Here is a 19,463-nt window from a genome sequence, read left to right as displayed (position 1 = left end):
TGCACAACGTTTGTAGCTTCACGGTCGTTTTGTTATTTTGTTAAAGTGTTTCGTGTTTATTGTTTGTCATCTTTTAAAATAAAAGAAGATGGCTTATTTTCCAAGTGCTGCGTTTTGGTCCGTCAATCCGCCACACGATCGTGACAATCATGGTCACCTAATAATCCCCAGTTTACAATTGGCTCATTCATCCCCCTCCTCTCCCCTGTAACTATTCCCCAGGTCGTTGCTGCAAATGAGAACGTGTTCTCAGTCAACTTACCTGGTAAAATAACGGTAAAAATAAAAAACATGCGTGTCAGGGCAGTAACAACACAGGTATTCTACATTCTACACTGTAAAAAATATATATAATCCTGTTGTTTTTACGGTAACTTACTGGCAGCCAGTTACCTGAAAGTTACTGTAAAAAAAGTGCAGTATGTTACCGTAAATTCCAAAGAAACGTTGATTTAACAGTACATTACGATAACATACTGTACCTGTATCCACACAAGCCTCTAGTCAGCCAGCCATATATTATGAGTAAGAAGACAATAAATATTATATTATGAAGTAATTATTTGATACGAGCATTGAAGATAAATCGGGCTAGCTAACTAGCAGATTTGCATTAATCATCAACATCAACGATAAGCTGATAGCTCACCCTCTTTACCCAATGTCAAATCATGTGTTTAGGAGGCGCTGTGACTAGCTTGCTCATTTGTGATGATGAGCGCGTGTGTTGTTCCATAAATAAATAGGCCTATGCTACAGAGGCATTTGTTATGTTATGAATTTTGAGATATTAATGATGAAAGTCAAAAAAGTGTTTTCATTTTGAGCACCTGCCCCCTGGAAGGTCTGTGCACGTTCCTGATGACAACACACCATACACATGTATTTGTAGTGTATTGAGGAATACTGCTGGTGTTCAACTGGTGCTGTGTGACCTTCATACCGCTACTACCAAGCTAAACAAAAACACTAGCAACCCACTGGGCACAGCACGTCATTTCAACGTGGGGCATTTTTGGTTGAGACGTTGATCAATGAAATTTCAATCTTTATTGAAATGTATTTATTTATTGAAACTTTATTGAAATCCACTCAAAAGTTTGGTTGTGATTTTAGATGGTTTTAAGCAGTGGTGTGAAGTACTTAAGTAAAAATACTTAAGTATTTAAGTATTAAGTATACTTAAGTATTTTTGGGAGGTATCTGTACTTTAGTATTTAGTATTTATATTTTTGACAACTTTTACTTTTACTCCACTACATTCCTAAAGAAAATAATGTACGTTTTACTCCATACATTTTACATGACACTTAAAAGTACTCATTACATTTAGAATGCTCAACCAGGACAGAATTAGGGCACCTATCAATATAACACTTTGTCATCCCTACTGCCTCTGATCTGTCAGACCCATGAAACACAAATACTGTGTTTGTAAATTATGTCTGAGTGTTGGAGTGTGCCCCTGTCTGTCCGTAATTAAAAAATAATAAGAAAATCACGCCGTCTGGTTTGCTTAATATAAGGAATTTGATGTAAAGCCTTTACTTTTACATTGTACTTTTACTCAAGTATGACGATTGAGTACTTTTCTACCACTGTACTTAAGTACATTTAAATCAGATACTTTTAGACTTTTACTCAAGTAGTATTTTACTGGGTAACTTTCACTTTTACTTGAGTCATTTTCTGTTAAGGCATCTTTACTTTTACTCAAGTATGACTTTTCAGTACTTTTTCCACCACTGGTTTTAAGCATAGTGATAACACATTGGGAATTCAACAAATTCCAATGGAAAAACATCTAAATGGGTTTTCGTTGCACTTTCAACCATTTACAGTACCTTCAGAAAGTATTCACTACTTTTTACAGATTTTTGTTAAAAAGGGGGATTAAAATGGATGGAATTGTCATTTTTTGACAATGATCTACACAAAGCACTCTAATGTCAAAGTGAAAGAAAAATTATAACATTTGCAAAACACTAATATATCTTGATTAGATAAGTATTCAACCCCCTGAGTCAATACATGTTAGAATCACGTTTGGCAGTGATTACAGCTGTGAATCTTTTAGGGTAAGTCTCTAAGAGCTTTGCACACCTGGGGTCCATTATTCTTTAAAAAATTCTTCAAGCTCTGTCAAATTAGTTGTTGATCATTGCTAGACAACCATTTTCAAGTCTTGCTATAGCTTTTCAAGCAGATTTAAATTAAAACTGTAACTAGGCTTCTGAGGAACAGTCACTGTCTTCTTGGTGAGCAACTCCAGTGTAGATTTGGCCTCATGTTTAGCTTATTGTCCTGCTGAAAGGTGAATTCATAATTTTCTACTGCTACTCTGTTTTTTATTTTACACTTATTATTATCATCTATGCTGATGCCTAGTCACTTTACCCTGCCTTCATGTACATACAGTATCTACCTCAAATACCTCGTACCTCTGCAAATTGATCTGGTACTAGTACTCCCTGTATATAGCTCCATTCTTAATGCATGTTAAATGTTAAACCCTGTTATTGTACACAGAGTCAGTCCATGCAACGTGTTACACGGTATACAACAATGTAATGTGTTCTCAATGTGCTTCATCTTCGTCTGACCAAATGACCTGGATTGTAGTTGAGATGACATTAAAAGTTCCTAGTGCAAGTGATCAATGCTGTTCGAGATTCTGCACCGATATTTATATTGTGAAGACCTCCACGGACCTGTGACTTTTGCATGCTACAGTATCTTGATTACAAGATGATTACATATACTTTTATATTTACAGTAACCGCAAAATGTGGCCATGGATGAGTTACTAATTGTAAGGTTGAATAAAAACAGTTACATTAGTTTGTAACTTTAAGATATTTGCTGTATTACAAAAGGTATATCGAGTTGTGTTAGGTTGACAAAGCAACCAAATTTCAACATTTTAAAGGAGATGTATCTAATACTAGGATATAATTTGTTATCTTGTCGACAACTTAATAGGCTATTTACTGCAAAAGTGGTATTGAATTGTGTTTGGTTGTCAACGCAACCAAATATCAACATTTGAAAGAGATGTATATTTTGTTTCATTGACTGAGTCTGACGTTACTTCCAGTTTGTCTACAAATTAACAATTGAAATGTTGGTTTCATGTCTCCATCTCAACCAAAAATCTAAGTTAAAGAATGGGACTAAATCAAATCAAACTTTAAATGCACTTCAAATAAAGTTTGATTTGATTTAGTCCTGTTCCTTAACTTAGATTTTTGGATGAAATGGAGACGTGAATCAAACATATAAACTCAGCAAAAAAAAAGAAACGTCTTCTCACTGTCAACTGCGTTTATTTTCAGCAAACTTAACATGTGTAAATATTTGTATGAACATAACAAGATTCAACAACTGAGACATAAACTGAACAAGTTCCACAGACATGGGACCAACATAAATGGAATAATGTGTCCCTGAACAAAGGGGGGGTCAAAATCAAGAGTAACAGTCAGTATCTGGTGTGGCCACCAGCTGCATTAAGTATTGCAGTGCATCTCCTCCTCATGGACTGCACCAGATTTGCCAGTTCTTGCTGTGAGATGTTACCCCACTCTTCCACCAAGGCACCTGCAAGTTCCCGGACATTTCTGGGGGGAATGGCCCTAGCCCTCACCCTCCGATCCAACAGGTCCCAGATGTGCTCAATGGGATTGAGATCTGGGCTCTTCGCTGGCCATGGCAGAACACTGATATTCCTGTTTTGCAGGAAATCACGCACAGAACGAACAGTATGGCTGGTGGCATTGTCATGCTGGAGGGTCATGTCAGGATGAGCCTGCAGGAAGGGTACCACATGAGGGAGGAGGATGTCTTCCCTGTAACAACACAGCGTTGAGATTGCCCTCAATGACAACAAGCTCAGTCCGATGATGCTGTGACACACCGCCCCAGACCATGACGGACCCTCCACCTCCAAATGGATCCCGCTCCAGAGTACAGGCCTCAGTGTAACGCTCATTCCTTTGACGATAAACGCGAATCCGACCATCACCGCTGGTGAGACAAAACCGCGTCTCGTCAGTGAAGTGCACTTTTTGCCAGTCCTGTCTGGTCCAGCGACGGTGGGTTTGTGCCCATAGGCGACATTGTTGCCGGTGATGTCTGGTGAAGACCTGCTTTACAAACGCCCTCAGTCCAGCCTCTCTCAGCCTATTGCGGGCAGTCTGAGCACTGATGGAGGGATTGTGTGTTCCTGGTATAACTCGGGCAGTTGTTGTTGCCATCCTGTACCTGTCCCACAGGTGTGATGTTTGAATGTACCGATCCTGTGCAGGTGTTGTTACACGTGGTCTGCCACTGCGAGGACGATCAGCTGTCCATTCTGTCTCCCTGTAGCGCTGTCTTAGGCGCCTCACAGTACGGACATTGCAATTTATTGCGCTGGCCACATCTGCAGTCCTTATGCCTCCTTGCAGCATGCCTAAGGCACGTTCACACAGATGAGCAGAGACCCTGGGCATCTTTCTTTTGGTGTTTTTCAGAGTCAGTAGAAAGGCCTCTTTAGTGTCCTAAGTTTTCATAACTGTGACCTTAATTGCCCACCGTCTGTAAGCTGTTAGTGTCTTAACGACCGTTCCACAGGTGTATGTTCATTAATTGTTTATAGTTCATTGAACAAGCATGGGAAACATTGTTTAAACCCTTTACAATGAAGATCTGTGAAGTTATTTGGATTTTTATGAATTATCTTTGAAAGACAGGTCCTGAAAAAGGTCTGTTTCCTCTGAGTTTACATTATTAACTTGAAGATTAAATTTGACGTCAACCTAAGCTTGAAACCCTAGGCCTATTTCTATGGTCTATTTTTAGTTGAACACTGGTTTGAATTGAAACAATAGCTGTTGATGACTTCGCAAATGCTATATAGGCCTAAACAGTATAATTGATGATATATGACTCATATAATGTTTACATTTTATTTGCTCTTTTAAACCCACCCTTTGGAATGACTTCGATAGCAACAGTGAATCTATTTAGTTATTAATAGATCGCTCAATAATCATTCTCACGATAGTACGTTGGTAGTAGTTAGTAATAACTCTGGATGGGAGACCAAAAGGATAGCTGTAGATTGATCAGCTCTCTAGGAGGTGCTGTCTGATGGTGGATATAATGTTGAAGATCTGACGTTGTTTCAAAGGTACAAATTCGACATATTTTATATAAAGTGTGTCTATGTTGAAAATTGGTTACCATGATGACATAATTCTGTGGTTGTAATTTGACCCTCAAACAATGGTTTTGTATTTATTTTTTGTATGCCTTTTTGCAAATCCAATGCATTTTCCACATAGATTCTACGTCAAAATACATTGAAAAATGATGTGGGAACAATGTTGATTCATCCAGTTCTTGCCCAATGGGAACTCTGTTAATTCAACGTTTAGTTTTGAATGGAAGCTAGTTGCTTAAACCCTGACTATCCAATTACAATCGGTCTCCAGTAACAGGCTCTTACCTACAGCTCTAAGCGAAGTGAAACTGCACTGATAATGATAGGCTTTGTGAAAGGAGTACAGAAGAGCTGAACAATCAGTGCTTTAGCAGAGCGCCTACAGTCGTGAACACGGGATGCTTCGGGAAGAATCAGAACACTTTATTGCTGCCATGGTAACAGAAGAACAGAGAGGGAAAGTGACATTTGTTTTTCTCAGCAACTGGGAGTGTGCTCTATGACAACCATGTCGGTGTGTTTGACTGAAATGAATTAAGTTTGTGAGAGAGAGGTGAACGGTTTGTCCGTGTCACTACACAAGCCATTGAGTCTATCTCAACAAAGGCACTCTTGTACCACGGGAGAGAAAAGAGCCTTTGTGTGTGTGTGTGTGTGTGTTTGTGTGTGTGTGTGTGTGTGTGTGTGTGTGTGTGTGTGTGTGTGTGTGTGTGTGTGTGTGTGTGTGTGTGTGTGTGTGTGTGTGTGTGTGTGTGTGTGTGTGTGTGTGTGTGTGTGTGTGTGTGTGTGTTCTTTGTGAATGTGTGTGTCAGACTGATATATTCTACTCTGCCATATCTGGTTGTTATCGACAAAATTTAGGCACTCAAGGGCCTGTCCTGGAAGCCCTGGTCCAGGGGAAAACGAACCAATGAGCCTTAGTTAGTGTCAGGGGTCATTCAGTACAGAACCAATAACATCACAGGGACAAATTCCCAACGTCAGTTTGATTAAGTGGAGAACAGGTAGATTAAATCGAGGTCATCCCTCTGCAAACACACACACACACACACACACACACACACACACACACACACACACACACACACACACACACACACACACACACACACACACACACACAGAGTAAGGCTGGGTTCGAAGGTCCCTCCAATGGGATTACATCATCACAGGGTGCCCACGTTCTGGGTGATGTCATGAGGAACAGCTGTAGGAGGGGTAGAAAGTCAAGTTTGCATGGTGGCAGGAGGAGGGACTGCAGGAACCTGAATGTCCCCTCTGGCAACGTGGCCCTCTGTTGATAACCCTACCACCACCACATGCAGGCACACATGCAGGCACACACACTTATCCTCAACTCCCTACAACAGGACTTTCCTAAAGGACAACCACTGTGCCGACAAACAATCAAAAGCAAAGGGTGGCCGTCCTATTACCTCTAACCAGATCATTGGCCGTCCTATTACCTCTAACCAGATCATTGGCCGTCCTATTACCTCTAACCAGATCATTGGCCGTCCTATTACCTCTAACCAGATCATTGGCCGTCCTATTACCTCTAACCAGATCATTGGCCGTCCTATTTCCTCTAACCAGATCATTGGCCGTCCTATTACCTCTAACCAGATCATTGGCCGTCCTATTACCTCTAACCAGATCATTGGCCGTCCTATTACCTCTAACCAGATCATTGGCCGTCCTATTACCTCTAACTAGATCATTGGCCGTCCTATTACCTCTAACCAGATCATTGGCCGTCCTATTACCTCTAACCAGATCATTGGCCGTCCTATTACCTCTAACCAGATCATTGGCCGTCCTATTACCTCTAACCAGATTATTGGCTGTCATTATTCATCGATGACAAAAAAAAGTTGGCCCTTTCCCTCTCGTTACACGACCCTGTAGACACCTCTTCAACGGGTCAATGTTGGCCTTTATATTGATAGTTTATTGAGTGGCTACAATTATTATTAAAGTACCATTTTGTTTTATGAATATGGAGCGTGTAAATTATGTTTTGGAGTCCCCCATAGTACTTGGCACTTGGCGGGAAAGCAGTGGCACTAATTTAGCAGTGTGATAAGAACAATTTGGTGGGTGCTTATATTTGGTGGGTGCTCTTTCACACATGTACAAGTGTGTATCAATACGCATGAGGGAATTGGAAATGTGTTTTTTGTGTTTCCCAACTCTCCCTGAGACGCCCTCGGTCTGCCTTGTCGACTCGGCGATTCATCTTGCAACCTTTCGGTTACTGGCCCAATGCTCTAACTACTAGGTTACCTGCCACCGAGTTCACAGGGTGAACCCCTGTCCGGCCTAATCTCCCATCAATTAGGCTGCTGTCTGACGATATTCCCACACCCTCTCACATGATTCATACTGGAAAATGTGTTTGTTGTTTGGGATGGAGTTCAGGAAATAGTGAATGGGATGGAAGTGGGAAATGAGCGGGGATATCGTGCCGATGGGGTTAGTGTTCAGTACTAACCCCATCGGCACTTAGCCTAGTTGTTAAGAGTGTTGGGCCAGTAACCGAAAAAGGACGCTGGTTTGAATCCCCGAGTCGACTAGCTGAAAAATCTGTCTGTGTGCTTGAGCAAGGCACTTAAACCTAATTGCTCCTGTAAATCGCTCTGGATAAGTGTCTGCAAATGTATATATACAGTTTAGACACACCTACTCATTCAAGGGTTTTCATTCAAGGGCTTTATTTTTGCTATTTTCTACATTGTAGAATAATAGTGAAGACATCAAAACTATGAAATAACACCTGGAATCATGTAGTAACCAAAAACGTAGCCACCCTTTCCCTTGATGACAGCTTTGCACACTCTTGGCATCCAAACTTCTTCCATTTAAGAATGATGGAGACCACTGTCTTCCTGGGGACCTTCAATGCTGCAAACATTTTTTGGTACCCTTCCCCAGATCTGTTTCTCGACACAATCCTGTCTCGGAGCTCTACGGACAATTCCTTCGACCTCATGGCTTGGTTTTTGAATACAGCTGTAACATAACAAAATGTGTAAAAAAGGGAAGGGGTCTGAATACTTTCCAAATGCACTGTAATTGCAGAATCTTCCAATTCTTAAGCTCCCACAGTGCAGGTCAAAAAGAGAAGTGAATTAAATAATAATATATACATTTTTACAACAGTAACAATGATCAATGTAAATTGGGGGGGTGGGGGCAGGGTAAATTACTGAGGAACCTTACAGATAATTGTATGTATGGGGTACAGAGATGAGGTAGTCATTCAAAAATCATGTTAAACACTGTTACTCCACACACAGTGAGTCCATGCAACTTATTATGTGACTTGTTAAGCAAATGTTTACTCCTGAACTTATTTAGGCTTGCCATAACAAAGGGGTTGAATTGACTGAAGACATTTCACCTTTTCGTTTTTTATTCACTTGTAAACATTTCGAAAAACTATTTTCCACTTTGACATTATGGGGTATTGTGTATAGGCCAGTGACAAGACATTTTCATCCATTTTAAAATCAGGCTGTAACATAAAACAAAATGTGGAAAAAGGGGTGTGAATACTTTCTGAAGGCACTGTAGCTGCCTAGTGGTGGCTATTCAGCAACTGATGGTCTTGGGGTAGAAGCTATTGGCTTGTCTTACAGTTTTTGCAATGATGCTCCTACTGTATACTGCCCGCGTCTGAATGATGGAAGCAAGGAGAACAGGCCGTGGCTCGGGTGGATGAGTTTCTTGATGATCTTCTTGGCCTTCCTGTGACACCTGGTGTTGTAGGTGTCCTGGAGAGCAGGCAGTGTACACCAAATGGTCTTTTTGGCTGAGTATACCACCCTCTAGAGCCTTGCGGTCAGTGGCGGTGGAGTTGCCGTACCAGGCTTTGATGCAGCCTGACAGTTTTCTTTCGATGGTGCTCTGTATACTGTGAGGGTCCTTGGGGATAGGCCGAATTTCTTCAGCCTCCTGAGGTTGAATTGTTATTGCCGTGCCTTCTTCACCACAGTGTCCATGTGGTTTGAACATTTCAGCTCCTCTGAGACGTGTTTGCAGAGGAACTTTACGTTTTTGACCGTCTCCACGGCAGCCCCGTTGATGAGGATGGGGGCGTGCCCTGCCTGGTTCCTCCTGAAATCCTCAATCAGCTCCTTTGTTTTGCTGATGTTGAGGGAGAGGTTGTTTTACCTGGCACCACGCCGTCAGAGTGCAGACCTCCTCCCTGTAGGCCATCTCGTCATTGTTGGTAATCAGGCCTACTACTGTCGTGTCATCAGCGAACTTGATGATGGAGTTGGGACTGTGCGAGGCCATGCAGTTGTGTGTATACAGGGAGTACAGGAGGGGACTGAGGATGCACTTATGTGGGCTCCCCGTGTTGAGGATCCGCGTGGTCACCGGTGCAATGCTCTAACCGCTAGGCTACCATCTACCATCTGATAATATTACTAAGAGTATGGACTCTTACTCATGTCAACTAAAAGTAACAAAAAATGGCACCAATTACTCTGTCCAAAGTCAAGACAGAACTTAATTTATTGATAAGACAGAGATCAGAATTTGCCATCCATCGAGTTAGACTCAATCATTACTTCCATGGTAATCTTCCCAATCGTTTACTGGCCAACAAGCGACACGGTAATGATCAATTAGCCGATATAGCGACTATTGAATCTGAAACGGCGGAATTATTATCCGAACCCAAATAAATCAATAAAAGATTCTCCCACTTCTATAAAGAACTGTACACATCTGATTGTAAATCCACACCAAGCCAGACTAAGAAGTCCTTTCTAAAATAATGAAGATCTCATCTTCTCTCAACAGAGGAAGCCGCCTCACTGGGTGCCCAAATCTCTCTCAATGAACTCAAAAGGGCATTGGATAGCATGAATAAAGGCACATCACCTGGATGGGATTCCTCCTAAAGTCTATTTGAAAAATGTCGAACCAATTAGGTCCACTATTGCTCGAAATGATTAACACCACTGTTCACAAAGTTTCATTTGGGAGAGATGTGAATACAGCACAAATTTTGCTTTTATTCAAAAAGGTAAGGATGCCATCCAGTCTTCTCACTATCTCCCCCTATCATTTACAAAACACAGATATTGCGTATTAAATTGTTTTCCAAAATGTTGTCATCCCGTCTCGAGACATACCCAAATTGGTCCACACGGACCCAAGCGGGTTTGTTAAAAAACATTTCTCCTCGTATAACCTCCGTCGACTATTAAATATCTTAAATGCTTCATCCGAAACAACAGCTCATTGGGTTGTATTATCTCTCGATGCAGAAAAAGCTTTTAACAGACTAGAATGGTCATATCTCTGCCAGAAGCTTTTGCAGAACGCTCAAATCATTTCAATCCGACCTCAGTAGATGGAATAACATCCCAGTTGCTTTAAAGGTGCAATATGCACTATACCCTTCGAGGTCCGGAACCTGCTGGTTTCCTGTTCTACCTGATAATTAATTGTACCCACCAGGTCTAAATCAGTCCCTGATTAGAGATCAACAATGAAAAAAATGCAGTGGAACTGGCTTCGAGGTCCAGAGTTGAGTTTGACGGTTGTTCAGAGTCATTGTACCATCTAAACCGCTGTGAAATATATTTTCCATAACCAAAAATATTATATTTTCAACTGTTTAAAGCTGATGTACAAAACCGAAAGTAAAAGACACACAAAGAAAACTTAAGAATGGGAAGCATAGAAATAGCGTACATAGAACGTATCTGCTGCTTCTTAGCCATGCTTTCAATGAGAATGACAGATCTATAACTAACATTTCTCTGTGAATTTGGTCGGGTCGCCCAAAAAGTTACATATTGCAGCTTTAACTGGCAGAATATCTCTTGCCAAAATGAATATGTTGCCACGGTTGAATTTCTGTAGTTCAATGCTTCCCATGGCTCCCCCTTCTGGCTATTGGGGGTTGGATGGAGACATGTTGGCTGGGTGATGTTGGGGGAATGGGATTCGAGGTTGGGGTCGAAATGTTTGTATACTGTAGTTGATCAATACTGTACTTATGTACCTTTTGTAACGTTTTCTTTCTTTTTTCTTCTGCTTCCTCTTATGAGGGGCAGCCCACAGGTACAATGTGTGAAATAATGAATTGAAAATATATTAACAGAATATTACTTTATTTTAGTTTAACTATAGTACCTGTGAGGCCCCAACATTTGATACAAACATTCTATAATTACCACCACGACTGGACAGTGTTTGTGTTTTAGGAACATACGGTATCTTTTTTGATGTCCTCACATTGTTCTCATCCACAACCTAATGAAACATTCTGGGAACATTTAAAGGACAGATTAAATGTGTTCTAGGAAACGTCTTGCAACATCAGGAGAATGTTTTATACAAACTTTCTATAACTATCACCATGACTGGACAGTGTTTGTATTATGAAAAGATTCGCCTCGACCTAACGAATGCTCTGGGAAGCTTCACAGAACCAATTTTGGTTTGCTAGGTGGATCCAAAGGTTGTGCATTCAATCCCAGTGGTAGACACTTGTTTTTAATAGTCATGGGATTAGATCCATCCACCACCCCCTTCCACAACACCCCAGCCTACTTGACAGTAGTGCTCACTGTTGCCCCTAGTGTCCAGTTTGAAGGCATTTTGCAACATCTTCAGGATATTTTATCTTTATTTAACTAGGCAAGTCAGTTAAGAACAAATTCTTATTTTCAATGACAGCCTAGGAACAGTGGGTTAACTGCCTTATTCAGGGGTAGAACAACAGATTTTTACCTTGTCAGCTCAGGGATTTGATGTTGCAACCTTCCAGTTACTAGTCCAACGCTCTAACCACTAAGCTACCTGCCACCCCTAGGTTGGGGTCGAAACATGGACAGATGTCCAATTTGTAAATCAATCTTGAGCGATCTGGCTGGTTTCCACTTAAAAGATCTGATCAAAATCAGCTCACATTGCGTCTTTTAATCGTCTACACCTGTCTACAAAATGTTGGCACAATCAGAATGTGGACAAGATCATGACAAAGGAAGAATGTTAGAACCAAGTATAAACGGGGCTCTTGTGAGTGCAACTCTTTGATGCCAAATTGCTTTTAAAACACTGATTGGTCCCCATGCTGTTGCCACAGCAATATTACCAGAGCTGAATCTCATCTAATCAGCCTGTGATGAATAAGAAGAAATATGAAAATGTTCCGTTTTTAATTTAGACAGATAGGAGGAGCTGGGACATTGCCAACCTAATAGAGAGAGATGAAGACCTCACTGTTTCTTTTTCCCAACAGTGAGTGATCACTGCTTTCTCAGAAAGCGATAGTCCTTCAAGGGAATAGTTATAATATTAGAGATTTATGCTTCATCTGTTGATTACTTTTTTGACTAAATACTGACTCTGTGTGTATTTGTGTTCCCTCATCCAGGCCAGAGTCGAGCATATCCAAATTCACTCACCGGCTGTCCCTAAAAGAGCGGCAGACCAAACCTGAGAAGACTACACTGGATAGACCTCCGTCCTACAGGAGGCGCTCTCTCAGTCTGGACTGGTAACGGTCGTAGTATTAATATACACCGAATGTGGCTTGTGTTGGAATAATTTGTTACTGTATACCAATCTCTTTGAGAAAAATGTGGAATTTCAGTTTACTTCCTGAATTGACTTAATTTAATTGGAACTGACCTAACCTTGCTGCACACCAAACATGGCTTGTGTTGGAACACTTATTTTCACCTTGTCCTTTCCTCCATGACTCCATGACCATTAATACAGTAGGGTCGTTCCGCAAAAAGAGTACCTTTTGCCTCTCTTTGATATTTTAAGTGGATTTTGTGCACAAATATTGCATTTTAAAGCCTTGCCTCCATGACTCCATTACCTTTAATAGGGTCGTTCCACGAAAAGAGTACCTTTTGCATCCCTTTGATATTTTACGTAGAACTTGTGCACCAATGTTGCGTTTTAAAAGCCTGTTATATTAAATAAAGGGCCAGTTAATATAGACCACGTAAAATTAAATAAATCTGATGTTTAATATGAAGACTTGCTAGGACGTGCATCCTCTGTGACTTCTTGGAAGATTTTAACCCACTTAACCCCAACATTTCTCCAGGTTTTCACCATCATTGTAAGTCCCTAGCTATGCCCTAGTTATTTTGTTGCTTTGACAAACTAATTTCTGAAGATTATTACTTTCATGTGATAAGTGATTCCTTTACGTCTGTCCCTCATTTCAAGGTGAACTCTGTTACGTGAACTGAACGTTCATTTTAATATGGCAAAAAACAATACCTTTTTTTATTCAAAGGAAACATTGAACATCTGCTCGTCAAATCATAGTGTAAAGGCAGGTGAGCTAATTCTACTCTTTTTGTACGTTTTCTGGTGTTTTGTTGTGGAAAACTGAGCGGGTCGAGCATAAAACGTCAACCCTGCTACCCACAGGCTAGAAATGTTTTAAGAATTTCAATTTCTCAGTGAAGCTTGCATTCAATTGCCCCTCCCTGTTGCACACAACAAGATTTCATTCCCCCTGTCACAAGGGGATTTATGGCTGATTTAAGATGAAATCCTCAACCCTGTTACATTCAACCCTGGTACTTTATTTGGCACTTAAAGGGAAACTCCTCTGAAAAACTCCACTGAAAAACTATCTTTGCAATTTTTTAAATTAGTCTACTGTTGATCCAGTCCCAAAATGTTTTGCATGTCAGCAGTAAGGTTTTCAAGATATTTGACTACAAGAAGCAAAGTGTCACTTGCCACATCATCATGAGGACCCCACAAATGTATTAAGTTGAACATGTGCTCTTTATGACAGAACGTTAAAATGTTGTTATTATTATTATTATTTTTATACTAAGTTGCACTAGCCTAAAGGTACTTAATTGGTGGAACGACCCAAAGGTAAAGAAACTGCAGGTGTCTACTATGGTGTTCTCAAAAATCTAGTTCCTCAGATCAGTGGGCATGAAAGAAAGGAAATTATGGAAGGGACTTAATGGAGTATAGATCTAAACTGCCTTAGTTCCATCAATACTATTGCGAAGAGTCACGTGCTCAGACTGTGAGAGGTAGGTGATAAAACAACAGAGAATTTGAATGGTGAAATGCAAACTGGTGGCAGCTTTGGGATCCATTGCGGGATTCCTCAGATCTCAGTGGGAATGATTGGAGTCATTTGGGTGATATAGAGGGATATAGAGCTGTGTTGGGGCGGGTTTGGCTGGGGAGTGTAGTTGTAGGGGTGGGGTCCTTTTCTGTCTCTGCGCCTGGGATTCGTTGAGGAGCGCCAGGCCAGTCTGCTCCAGTGGCACCGCTTCATCTTGCTTTTGTAAAGCTCCGGTCTTCAGGCAGACGATGAAAAGAGTTTGAAACCCTTCCTTCTCGAGGCTGCTTTCTCGTCCTGTCCCACCCATTGGAATCCTTCCCACTCTCCTCGGCTTCTACCTCCTGTCGTCTTGTTCATCTGCCCATCTATACTTCTGTCTGTCCATCCATCTATCCGCCTCTCCTCAGACCTTCTGCTATGCACTCTTGGCCCCACTACGTCCCCCTATTTCACCATTGGATCGACTACAACATGATCTAGCATGACCGAGCACTTCCTTTAACACTCCAATTCATCTGGTCCAAAAAAACTCCAATATCCTGTTTCCCAAATGTTGTGTTGTTGTGCTCAACGTATCAGAGTTGGACTGTATGTACTGGACGAGTGTCTGGTTGATGAGTGACAAGGGTGAGGTTCTGTGAGGTCTACGGTGCGGTCTGCTGTGAGGTCTCATGAGGTCTCACGTGTGGTCTATGACTAGAGGTCTGGATGTGTGGTCTGCGACTACAGGGCTGGTGTTAAGTTTGTGAGCACTGGTGTGCTGTGAGGTCCTTTAACTGTGCCGTGTTCCCTGAAGTAGCGCGTGGTGCGCAGGGACCTGGATTGATGTGGTCTGTTCTTAATGAAACACAGTGGGTAGATTGGACACACTCATTTACGAGGAGGGGGTTGACTAGCCTACAGCTGGATTAGAACTTTCTCCGGGAGAGCGGCTGTTATAAACCCAGAACGACTGGCCTTTGTGACATCATAAACGCGAGACCCCGAGAGGAGACGTTCAAGGTTACAGATGAGCCATGCTACTGTAGGTGAAACGGGGTCAGTCCGGCTCCGTAGGAATTAAACGTAGCCACTCTGGAATGCACAGTCTTCCTCGGCGGAAACATGTGTGCTGTAGTAGCATCTATTGAAAACTTCCTTTAAGCACTTGCATTTTTGCAATTGTTAAAGGCCCAGTGTAATCAAAAACTAAATTTTTCTGTGTTTTATATATATTTTCACACTATGGGTTTGGAGTAATACTGTAAAATTGTGAAAATGATGATAATGCCCCTTTAGTGTGAAAGCTGTTTGAAAAGACTGCCTGAAATTTCAGTCTGTTTTGTTGGGATGGAGTTTTGGCATGCCTGGTGACATCACCAAGCGGTAAATTAGTTAATAGACCAATAAGAAAGAGTTCTAAACCTCTCTGCCAATAACATAATTGTTCCCTTTCCCACTCAGACCACACCCAGACAGTCCTTGCTAAGAATCTATTTTTGTTTCTTGTTGACCATTTCAAATGAAAAGTATCACAGTTAGGTACTTCATTGTTACCCAGAAATGATTTGATATTGAGATAAAAACAGCTGTATTGGGCCTTTAACATGTCTGGTACTTTCTGGATTGTAAAATGTATAATTTTTTTTTCAAATAATCTCTAATCACAGGATAAAGTACTACTCATCATGTTTTGACCACTGCCATTGTAGTAGAATGAACATGAAATGGAATTAATGACTAGGCTACATAAGGTTTAGTTCTCTAGAGGCTGAAGTATTCTTTTTGATCACAGAACAAACCTTCTCAAGTTTGGCCCTCACACTGTAACGTAAGACGACACTTACATCTAACAGCAGGCTTGGTATCTATAAGCAAGCTTTTCCAGTGCCCCGCCATAAAACTGTTTCAGGCAATTTCAACGCTTAATCATCTATTTACAGGACTGTTGCCATTTATTTGTACTTACGTCTCGGACGGAAACAGAAACGCCACATTTACTACGTCCTGAGCCAAGAAAACAAGCAAACGGTTGAAATAGGAGCTGTTTTGTAACTTTATCAAAGTGTCGGCGTGCTGGCTGGGTCCTGGGAGAACGCCATAATAAAAGATAATGGTTGTGTTATTGTTATTGGTAATCACAGTAAATGAGCTCTAGGGGGACTCGTAGACGAGGGAGGGAGAAGGGAGAAGGGGGAGGCGGAGGGAGAAAAGGGTTATGGTTATGGCTGGCGATATGAAACAACATATTGAAGTGTTTTATCAGGAAACCATCATCATTAATCATGCATGAGGGCGGCCCTGACATCCCTGCGGCAGATTCAAAATGAAACCCGTTGCCAGAGGATGGGAGGGGAAGGGATTTCGAGTTGGGGGTGTTGGGGTTTGGGGGTTCAACAGTTATCTAAGGGCGTTTTCAATCTCCTTCCTCAGTATCAGGCCTCCACAGGTCCATCTTGACCCAGAATACTGAAGATTTGTTCCAGGTAGAGCCCTTTTTGATTCGAGGTAGAGCTGTTTTGGGTTCCATGTAGAGCCTTATGTGGAAAGGGTTCTACATGGATCCATAAAGGGTTCTATCTGGGACCAAAAAGGGTTCTTCAAATAGTTATTCTATGGGGACAGCCGAAGAACACTTTTAGGTTCCAAATAGGGAGAGTTTTTTTCTTCTAAGAATATAGGTAAGGGAACATTGCATTGGACTTCAATTATGGTCCAGTATACCGTCTCTTTTTAAAAGAATTATCAGATGTGCATCTTAACCCAGAATACAAAATATTCATCATATTGTAAGTGAACAATGGACAATGAACGTCCACTTTGTTCATTGTTTACCGTCTATATTTCAAGGCACTATCAGACATGCATCTTTGTCCCATTCCCGTTGGATGAAACGGACACATCAGAGATCAGACAGCCTCACGAGTCATACCGTATGTCTGGTACTTTATACTTGAGGCTATAAAGGGACACTGGTCTTGCTCCAGTATAGCCTGGTTAATAAGGGGTTATTTCCATATCCTCTCAGAGGGAGAGAGACTGTTCCAGTGCAGTGCCAAATCCCTGAATACAATAGGAGCTGGAGCCCAGAATCCGATCCAGTATCGCTATTTCCCAGAACATTTCTCTGCAATATGCCCAGAGAGGAAAGTCTATACAGAAGTACTTAAACATTAGAATTTTGAAATGTCCATGACATTCTTACGTTAAGCCAAATCTCATTGCACGTTAAATCAGAACGAGTGCAGTGCACTGAAAAGTGTTTCACATACTCAGACTTTAAGAGGCAGTGGTGATAAAACAACAGAATTGTAATGGTGACATGTAAATATTGGGATCTGGTGGAATCCGTTGTGGGATCTTTTGATCTCAGTAGGTGAATATCACTGCACTCTCCCGGGCCCTGTTGATCGAATGGTCCTCAGTTGCTGCATAAAATCATTGATTCAAAGTAATAATAATAATACATTTCATTTGTATCGAGCATTGAATACAATTGTATTTTATTTAAAAACAATAATAATAATATAAACAATCCAAAACACAGAACATTCTAAGCGGACAATCAAAGCTATATACAGATGTCGTCAGATCCGGTGGACAGGAGAACCGGATTAACATAGGTCCATGAAAGCTTTTCTGAAAAGTTCCGATTTTAGCTGTGCTTTAAACAAGGCCAGAGACTCTGCAGCCCTGACAGTGACTGGAAGTGCGTTCCACAGCCGAGGAGCCACACAACTGAAAGCCCTGTCACCAATACTTTTTAGTCTACTGCAGGGCTCCTGAAGGGAGACGGACCTGGAGGAGCAAAGGGTGCGTGTGGGGCAGAAGGGTAGAATGAGGTCAGACAGGTACTTGGGTCCAGAGTTATGGATAGCTTGGTAGGTGTGAACCAGGATTTTAAAGTCAATGCATGAGCATATGGGGAGCCAGTGGAGGTTGGACAGCTCTGGAGTGATGTGCTTACAGGGGGAAGGGTGGTGTATGTAATGATAAAACAGCACCCAATAAATCATGTTTTTTTTATAGCTTTGTTCTGAAACAATTAAAGAGTGTGTATAAGAGTGTGGCACCAACTCAAACTGTGTATTAGGACATGGGGTGGGATGTGTGCCATGCGTTAGGGTCTGACTGATTTCAAAGGCTTTCTTCTCCAGGCCTTTTCTCCGCTCGGTGCCGCTCTGTCTTCTGGGATACCTCCCTGTTGACAGCTCACTCACATGACGTCTTTACTTGGATGTCAGAAGTGAAACAGACCCCCTTTTATCCAACTAATATATTTACATACACTCACTCACTCATTCACACACATACACACACGCAAGCTGTGTTCGAATACTCATATTAACCGCGCTATTTGTGATGTAAATTGAGAATGTAGTATGCTTATTGGTCATAGTATGGATATAGTTAGTATGCCAAAAGTTCCCGGATGTTGTACTACATTCGCCAAAATATGAAGGATACAAGCAGTGGACACTATTTACGTGCTTTTAGGGCCCATACTGTAATTCTTCAGAAAATGGGCGTGGTTTCACAACATGTGCAAATTTGAAGAAAATGGCGGAAAATATGCAGCCTAAATTTGACGAGAGGAATACAAATTCATTGCTTTAACTTATTATGACAAATGTTAAGCAATGTAATAAAGTAATTACTTTTCATACATTACACGTTATGTTGGCTGACAATTTGTTAGCTACGCTATCCTTACGAACCGCATAGCATTACAGTATGTACCAGTATGTTAGCTAGTTACTGTCCTAACGTTAGTTGGCTACTATACATCGAACTTGCCAGGCAGTATATTAATGAAATGCTATCTAACTAACTACCCAACGTTTATTGATTTGATTATTCACGTCATTCTTAGCTAGGTAGTGTAGTCGTTGTGAGTTCTCAATGGACATTGCTAATTCTGTCTATTTACTCCGATTTCAGAATGTACCAGAGCGCCGAATAACTGAAGGATTTACGAAGGCTCGACACCCGTTGAATATGGCCAGTGTCAGTAAACGTCAGCAAAAAAAAGCGTAATTAAATTGCTGCCAGCAGCACAGTTACAGTCACTCGCTCGGTTCAACCCTACTCCTCGGCCAGAGCGTTCAGTGTACGCTCCTCTGAATTTCCATGCAATCTGACAACGCTCTGGATTTGCGCACTCTGGCACTCCAGATTTGAATTTAC

General features: G+C 41.4%; 1 protein-coding gene across 4 annotated transcripts in view; it reads left to right on the top strand.

Moving 5' to 3' along the window:
- Window positions 1–19,463, top strand: part of LOC129855798 (ankyrin repeat and fibronectin type-III domain-containing protein 1) — a 285,590-nt gene that overhangs the window by 212,783 nt on the left and 53,344 nt on the right. For all 4 annotated transcript variants that reach the window (XM_055923840.1, XM_055923833.1, XM_055923824.1 and 1 more), the window contains one exon: window positions 12,612–12,734. In XM_055923840.1, coding sequence (XP_055779815.1) covers window positions 12,612–12,734 — 123 coding nt within the window. The remainder of the gene's footprint in view (window positions 1–12,611; window positions 12,735–19,463) is intronic.

Source organism: Salvelinus fontinalis, chromosome 1 (genome assembly GCF_029448725.1).
Source record: "Salvelinus fontinalis isolate EN_2023a chromosome 1, ASM2944872v1, whole genome shotgun sequence".
Classification (NCBI taxonomy): Eukaryota; Metazoa; Chordata; class Actinopteri; order Salmoniformes; family Salmonidae; genus Salvelinus; species Salvelinus fontinalis.
The sequence above is the reverse complement of the archived record's forward strand: the minus strand, read 5'-3'. Positions and strand labels throughout refer to the sequence as shown.